General features: G+C 39.4%; 1 protein-coding gene across 1 annotated transcript in view; it reads right to left on the bottom strand.

Moving 5' to 3' along the window:
- The window catches only part of LOC137435018 (nebulin), a gene marked incomplete at its 3' end in the record, with an annotated part of 363563 nt that overhangs the window by 233121 nt on the left and 121085 nt on the right, over positions 1–9357 (bottom strand). Inside the window, 2 exon segments of the mRNA XM_078785019.1 lie at positions 1827–1931; positions 6880–6996. Coding sequence (XP_078641145.1) covers positions 1827–1931; positions 6880–6996 — 222 coding nt within the window.

Below are 9357 nucleotides of genomic sequence, written 5' to 3'. Positions count from 1 at the left end.
AAATCGAATCGATTAGTCCTTGTCACACACCCAACCAGTCCACCAGGTTTCATGCAAATCCATCCACAGCTTTTTGAGATATCATGCTACATATCGTTTTTGGCCCTATCTCCCAATGGTGAAGAATTACTTTAAAATTAAATGATTATCGTATCCGAATCCATATTCAGATCTTCACAAAAATCTAAGCATTTCGTCCTTGTCACATACACTACCGCTCCACCAAATTTTGTCCCAATCCATCTACAACTTTTTGAGATATCTTGTTCACAAACAAACAAACAGACAAATGAAAATCGGTCAGAGACCGAGGACTTGCCGGAATGTACTTTTTTATCAGCCATTTTGGACAAATATGGCGGCCGAATCACGTGACCGATGACGTCATCATTATTTGTTCTCTAAACTAATTTATTCCTAGATTATGCTCAAGAAATTTCATCTTGATCGGATGAAGTTTTGTACTTGTCGAATCATGACGTCATAATGGAGGCACAAATGACATCATCATTAACATATTTTATTCCCCATGGAGAGTTCTTTACAATGAGCCATGTCTCAGTTTTTTCTATTCAGCACTTTCGGAGATATAGAGGTGCAAAGTTTTTCGTTTTTTCCTATATGGTGGCCGAACCACGTGACCGATGAAGTCATCATTAAATTTTTTTCTCCACCAGTTTATGCCGACACGGCGCTCAAGAAATTGCATCTTGATTGGATGAAGTTTTGTACTTGTCGAATTATTGAATTATGACGTCATAATGGAGGCCTTGGGCTGAGAGAGTTAAAAATTGGGCACAGTCTATTCCAGGGCAAGGCAAATATGTGTGTAAAGTATGGCGATTCTATGTGCAATGGTGTAGACGTAGTACTGTGCACAAACAGACAGACAGACAGACAGACAAACAAACCAACCAACATGCTTGCCGGAATATTTTCCAGCAAATAACAAACAGACAGACAAACAGACAGACAGGGTTTTTATTATTTTATTTTTTGGATACAAGATCGAGGCTCGTGAAAGAGCTAACATCAATCACAAAAAAGGATAAACGGACACACAGAACATACAATAAAGGGAGCGGGAGACAAGATGGGGAGAGAGAGGGAAGCACACAAGTACAACAGCAGAGAACAGGGACAACGGAAGATCCATGGGAGGGAGAAGGCTTGGGGGGAGGAGGCATGGGAAGGTGGGGGAGGAGGGTGGGAAAGGTATAAAACACATGGACACTGCTAGAACTTCCAGGAAAGAAAGAAGTCGGAATTTCCCAAAAAAAAAGTGGATCTGGGGTGAATTAACGGGGGTAGAAGAGATCAAGGTAAAAGTGAAAATATAACCTCCATCCACCTTCATTGGCAGAGGTAATTGCAAGTTATCCTATCATCAACAACTTCCTTATGTTGTCTACAGATGGAATGGCCAAATAAATTTATTATATTCCTTCAACAGCTATAAGTACTTACTGCATGTTTTGCGGCCACCACTTTCAGGAATGTTTTGCAAATGCTCATTTGTTCCTGAAGTCTTAGCTTATGCAAAGTTACCCCTATCGAGCAGAGAGTCCCTCATCCAGCATTTGTCTTCTTTGCTCATCACCTTGAGTGGAGACTCCTACCAGGTGTTACCCCATGGAGAGGTCTCACATTAGGAAGTTACCAGGGCCTCACATTAGGAAGGATGAATAATTAAAAGACCTGGGCCTCACCATAGTCACGTAATTGCTACCTTGCCACTTGTATCCGCTGTAACACGAATAATGCTCATCCAAAAGCAATTACAGTTATGTCAGGAAGATAAGGAGGAGGATTTATAGTAAACTCACCGGGCTAATGAAGTTTTTCATGGCGGAATCAATTTTAAATTGAGGAGTTTCGCATAAATTGATGCTGTGGCCACGTTGCTTCTCATACGCTTTCTTGTATTCAACCTGTTTAGAATGGGAGAAACAAGGCCAGGGATTTAACATTACTATCACATTGAAGTGTCTGTTACTGTTTCTATGAAAGCATCTAACAAATCTGCTACTGTTTTCATTCTTTCTTTACATCACTCTCTTTAAACCATTCAAGGCTATCAGGAGGTGCACAGTTTCATTCTTTACGTCACTCTCAATAATTCGAGATATTAGATTCCTTCCGCACCAAAGACCAGAAAACTTAAATATGGCTACATTATCATTCCAGATCTTTTTATGATAAAAGTTTCTTCTGTAATCACTTTTATTGGGAAGAAATCCTTTACAATAATCACACGGGCATTAAAGATGGGTTATTTATTGCTGTAGAAAAAACAAGATTGGCACTCGATAGAGCGCCTACCTCGGCCAGGCTGAACAGTTTGTTATTGTCAGTTTATACACTTTATATATAACATATGACATATATAACATATATAATATATATAACAGTTTATAAACTGTTCAGTAGCTGAACAGTTTATGTTAGTTGTGTTATGTTATTATGGTTATTGTATCCCACTGATAGGGCTGGATCTGGATTTGGACCTGCACCAAAATCGAATAGGCTTGTTCTTGTCACTGAACCAACTCGTTCACCAAGTCTAATCATAACTCGACCATAACTTTTTTAAATAAAAAAAACCCCCGGACATACGGGCATACGCATACGGAAACGCATACGCATACGGACGCATACGCATACGCATACGGAAACGCATACGCATACGCAAACGCATACGCATACGCATACGGACATATGGACATACCCCCGGACATACGGAAAAAACGGACATATTCGCGCGGGGAGTGCGCGTCCTCACTCCGGCTTGGTTGGTAGGGGGTGTTGGGAGGGCACCAGGCCTTTCCAACGAGCCGCCATCGAACATGTGCTCGACGGGGTTACCAAATAGGGGCTCCCTGTCAGCTCCTCGTCAAGGGCGGACCATAACTTTTCGACCATAACTTTTTTTAATATCGTGTTATATTTCGCTTTTCATCCTATTTCTCAATGGTGAAGACTCACTTAAAAATTAATCGTCCGTATCACACACCCAACCAGTCCGCCAAGTATGGTCCAAATCCGTCCATAACCTTTTGAGATATCCTGCTATGTATTGGTTTTTGCCCTATCACTCAATAGTGAAGAATCACTTAAAATTAAATAATTCCCGTATCCGAATCCATATTCAGATCTTCACCAAAATTGAATCGATTAGTCCTTGTCACACACACGACCGGTCCACCAAGTTTCGTCCAAATCCGTCCATAACTTTTTGAGATATCCTGCTATATGTCAGTTTTAGCCCCATCACTCAATGGTGAAGAATCACTTAAAAACTTCTACTAGCCGGATTCGAATCCGGATCTTCACCAAAATCTAATCATTTCGTCCTTGTCACATACACTACCTCTCGGCCAAATTTTATCCAAATCCGTCCACAACTTTTTGAGATATTTTGATCACAAACAGACAAACAAACAGACAGACAGGGGTAAAACATAACCGCCATCCACCTGAGCGGAGGTAGCAATACTCCATGGCGGAGGTAGCAATACAACAATTCGTTTTTTAAAAACCTTTACTAAGGTGAATACGGACAAAAGTGTAGAAGTTATTTGTACCCTTGAAATATAGCCAAATGTGTGCAAAAGCATTTTGAAAAAAAAAAAAATACATAAGATTAGTATTACTACTTAAATGGCACCAAATAATCTCACCTTCTTGTGGGATATGCCACACATGTTTTCCCTCTCCACAAAAAGAAAATCTATTCATTCGTAATCCCGATCCCAAGCATTCCCTCTCTACCTGCACCCTCATCTCTCTCATGGCCCTCTTTACCACCTCAATGTTGGCCTCCTGATTCTCCTCCTGCCAACTGCATCCATATTAAAGATCTGGCCAACCACATTGCTCTTAACCCTGAGCACAAGCTAAGCAACGAATGCAGACGGTACGTCTTTACCTTTGCCTTTGCAGACGGTACGTCCTTTGCCTTTTTTGCAAATATCTCTTATTCCTATGCACCTCCTGATATCCTCATTCCTCTTCCTTTCCCACAGAGAGCTACCCACCAGCCCTCTCGATGTATCTGCATCTCCATCCTCTGCAGCAATTTCTCCGCTTCCTTTCTCAAAGCCATGCCTCTGCTCCATATCGGAAAATTGGTCCATCACTATTTTGTAAATCTTTACCCTCAGTCTAAACAGATTATTTCGATCTTAGAGTACCGGTACCCAAGAAACACTGTTCTCTCTCTCTCCCTTTCTCATAGAGGAACCACTGTAACTACACTCTTTTCCCCCTTTTTCATCTGTCAAATTGCTTTCTGAGCCTCAGAGTTCCACAACCACTGCTCTCTCTTTTTGTTACTACCTCCTTTAGTTTTACTTGTGCCGCTACTCCAAACACCGCCTCCATCATGTTATTCAATTTCCCGTTCACTCCCTCCTCTGTAGCCTGACCTCTCATGCTACAAACCCCTTCCTTGGATCTGCCTGCTTTGGCAGCCATTAGCATCCACACCCTCACGTTTCCCCAACTCTTTCCTTTTTGATGTCTCCCATTGCTCACCAGCTTCTTCTTCACCAGATTTACAAAATGCACCTCACTGCTCATGGGGGTTAACAGACTCATTTGATTTCAGTTAATAAAATGAAATGCAATACCAAAGTCGTTATTAGATGTCTTAGAGTGTACATGTAGCGGCACCCTTTTGCCTTGGATTTTATAACATGTACATATGCTTTTGCTTTGGTTTATTGGGAGATTTCTGGTATGGGATGTCCTAAAAGAAGGACGAGTGGGTTTGGATGGTGGAGATTAAATAAAGTGAATTTACTCGGAATTCGTACGACTTGGACGTCTATTCTTCCATGCCAAACACCAAAGTGTCCCTCATTAAACGGCAAACAAAAAGAAGAAACAACATAGAGATACAACAGCTGTCCCCATAGAGATATTTCAGGGTCACCCAGATATCTCAGATGTGAGAGCACTGGTACGGTTTTCCAGAGGACCTGTGTTTGATTCCTGGTCTGGGCCTGTAATTTTCCCACATATATCAATTTAACTGTTTAATCCTGTTCATTAATCTAATTTTTAAAATGTATGTTTGAGGTTCCTGTGAAGCTTGCAACATCACAACTTCATTTCACAAGATTTTACAAAATCCAATGAGCAAACACCACAGTATTTTCTTAGTGTATGAAGATACACTCTAATTGATCATATTTTAAATTTAAAAAACCTAATTCCCATCATTATTTCGTCCATCTTTGCTTCACCAAAACATTAAAACACTTTTTGATGGAGCTGTATGAACAAAACTTTATATGATTCTTGGCTGTTATCTTTTATATGTAATGCACGTATGGCTGTCTCTGCTGGATGGTGTTATTTTCTTTTGGAAGTACTCTTTTGGGGCATAACCGGCAGTATTAAGAGAAAGGCTATGGAACAATGGGGTGTGCATGTCGTGGGCATGCTGTACACTTTGTCGCTCCAGAAGGATTGTCATTTGAACAAACCAAACGATCCATTTCTTTCATTAGCCACTGCAAGTCTCTTCAACGTCTATGCCTCAAAATCAGCTGTGACCTCTCCTGGGATAATTGCATAGCAAAGCCGGCACAAAAGCCATTTGTAGATTAGACATTTTAAAAGTCTCTTTCCTGGATTCCAGACCTCTTTCCTGGATTCTGTGGAATCTAAAGCTATCACCATCATTGGTATCTCCCATTATGAGGCTGAAAATTGATACGATAATCACGTTTGTATGTATGTATATATATATAGCCAAAACGACACGTGGTGAGGTGAGCGCAGCGACCCGAGCCTTTTTACTCTCCTTCATCTTGCTCTTCAATGAGCAAAGATCTTGTATTAAAATGTCTTGTAAAAGAGATGCATATATACAGGGGTGAGTCAAAAGTAGCGCCCATTGTTCCAAGTCATTTCTTGAAAATTCGGAACTTCTCACAACCTATGAAACATTAATCAATAGCTCAATGGAGTACTGCTATCCCCTTTGGGCTGGTGGCCCAGCATCACAGACCTCTTTCCTGGATTCTGTGGAATCTAACGCTATCACCATCATTGGTATCTCCCATTATGAGGCTGAAGTATGCATGGCGTGTTGCTCCAACATCAGACAGGTGGATTTTTTTTTCCACTGCCTCTCCCCAAAGCTGCTGGTCCAAAGCTCACAAGTCCTTCTCGTAAATCTCTCCTGGTACAACTCCCAAAAATCCAGGATAACTCCAGAGGTGGTTCAATCGCACTCTTCCATACAAAGCTTCAAGCAAGTGGTACACTGCCATCTCTTATCAACTCCCAATCCTATCCACAATATTTTCTGCCCCATTAATTGAACCAAACATAACCCCCCTATCTTTTACTGTGTTTATTCCCCTTGTTACTTTCTCTCTCTCCTCATTTGCTGCTCATTCAATCCTCATTTATTTGTTCAACTGTGGCCAGACTATCCCACTGCCTTTTTACTCTCCTTCATCTTGCTCTTCAATGAGCAAAGATCTTGTATTAAAATGTCTTGTAAAAGAGATGCAATGCAGCCACAATCAGCTGAATTGATGTTATGAGTAATCTTGCACAAAAGATGAAATTGTTGTTAAATGTTGACTAAGGATTTTGCTGAGACAACCTCACCAAACAATCAGGTTTTACAAAGTTTGATGCTTTCAATAATGTGAGCTAATTCCGTTTCCACACTTTCATATATCAAATATCACAGAATTCTTTTTGTCTACAGTGCAGAAAACACTCATGCATAGCAATGAAACATTAAGATTTGCCAAAGCTTTGAATTTATTATACTGAAATGTTTTCAAATAATATAGTAAAATAGTCAAAAATAAATACATTGGTCCATCACACAAAACAAGACATTGAACTTACGTCACTAAGGTTATGGTTTGTCTTCCGTGCCCGAACCATTGCTGGGTTTTCAGTGGCGGGGAGGTGGGCAAACTCTGGCTTGTGTTTCGTCTTTTCATTTTCTGCTTTGTATTTCACCTGCCCAGAAAGGAAAGGATTGAAGGTTGCATTAAAGAAAACGGCTCCATTGGCAATTGGTATGCAATCTCATACTTTATCAGGCATCCCCTGCTTCATGATGATGTTGATAGTAGTAGTAGTAGTAGTAGTAGTAGTAGTAGTAGTAGTAGTAGTAGTAGTAGTAATAATAATAACAATAATAATAATAATAATAATAATAATAATAATAGTTGCTATTACAGAACTTTGGTTGAGTGGTAAAACACTTGCCTCTTTCTCAACTGGCTGGTGTAAGTATTATTCCCATGGCTGTTCAATCTCACCAACCTACATTTGGCAACTTCGGTGAGAATGCCAAACACATTTGAACTTGAGTTGAGGGAGACATATGTCCTTATTATACTGAAATAGGCAAGTTTGAGGGATTGTACGTTTGTATGTATGTATATATATAGCCAAAACGACGCGTGGTGAGGTGAGCGCAGCGACCCAAGCCAAGCTAGTATATATATATATACAGGGTGAGTCAAAAGTAGCGCCCGATTTCTATTTATTAACAATTATTTATTATTAACAATATTAACAATATTTATTATTAACAATAATTATTATTAACAACAACATTATTAACAACAATTATTAACAACAATGATACCCCCGACAATTATTAACAACATGACATCCCAGAAAGAATCTGACAGCCAAAAAAACAGAAATCGGGCGCTACTTTTGACTCACCCTGCATATATATATATACTAGCTTGGCTCGGCTCGCTGCGCTCACCTCACCACACGTCGTTACTGAGGAACGGGCTTATTTTAGCTGAGGATAATGACTGTACCTGAGTTGCTGTGTTTTCATGATTTACACCAATCATAATACAAACAATTATTTTGCACAAATTTATTTGTAGTGTTTGTGATATTACATTTTTATAAGCAATTTAGGTTGACAAAATATATAAAATTCAAAAAATAACCCCTCAGCACATACATACGGGAGGGGTAGGTGCAGACTGGAAGTTTGGGACAATTACACCTCACCACCACATAATTCAAAACACCTCACCACCAAGTAATTAAAAACACCTCACAGCCACGAAATTAAAAACACCTCACAGCCACAAAATTAAAAACACCTCACAGCCACAAAATTAAAGACACCTCACAGCCACAAAATTAAAAACACCTCACAGCCACAAAATTAAAAACAACTCACAGCCATGAAATTAAAAACAACTCGCAGCCACAAAATTAAAAACACCTGACAGCCACAAAATTGAAAACACCTCACAGCCACGAAATTAAAAACAACTCACAGCCATGAAATTGAAAACACCTCACAGCCACTAAATTAAAAACAACTCACAGCCATGAAATTGAAAACACCTCACAGCCACTAAATTAAAAACAACTCACAGCCACGAAATTAAAAACAACTCACAGCCACAAAATTGAAAACACCTCACAGCCACGAAATTAAAAACAACTCACAGCCACGAAATTAAAAACAACTCACAGCCACAAAATTGAAAACACCTCACAGCCACGAAATTAAAAACAACTCACAGCCATGAAATTGAAAACACCTCACAGCCACTAAATTAAAAACACCTCACAGCCACGAAATTAAAAACACACCACAGCCACGAAATTAAAAACAACTCACATCCACAAAATTAAAAACAACTCACAGCCACAAAATTGAAAACACCTCACAGCCATGAAATTTAAAACAATTCACAGCCACAAAATTGAAAACACCTCACAGCCACAAAATTGAAAACACCTCGCAGCAACGAAATTAAAAACTACTCACAGCCATGAAATTGAAAACACCTCACAGCCACTAAATTAAAAACACCTCACAGCCACGAAATTAAAAACACCTCACAGCCACGAAATTAAAAACAACTCACAGCCACGAAATTAAAAACAACTCACAGCCACAAAATTGAAAACACCTCACAGCCATGAAATTTAAAATAATTCACAGCCACGAAATTGAAAACACCTCACAGCCACAAAATTAACAACAACTCACAGCCATGAAATTAAAAACAACTCACAGCCACAAAATTAAAAACAACTCACAGCCACAAAATTAAAAACAACTCACAGCCACGAAATTAAAAACATCTCACAGCCATGAAATTAAAAACACCTCACAGTCACAAAATTAAAAACAACTCACAGCCACAAAAATAAAACACCTCACAGCCACGAAATTAAAAACACCTCACAGCCACAAAATTAAAAATACCTCACAGCCACGAAATTGAAAACACCTCACAGCCACGAAATTGAAAACAACTCACAGCCACGAAATTAAAAACACCTCACAGCCATGAAATTTAAAACACCTCACAGTCACAAAAT

Source organism: Myxine glutinosa, chromosome 1 (assembly GCF_964187855.1).
Source record: "Myxine glutinosa chromosome 1, kmMyxGlut1.1, whole genome shotgun sequence".
NCBI classification, from domain to species: Eukaryota; Metazoa; Chordata; class Myxini; order Myxiniformes; family Myxinidae; genus Myxine; species Myxine glutinosa.
This window is presented reverse-complemented; position numbering and strand designations above follow the sequence as displayed.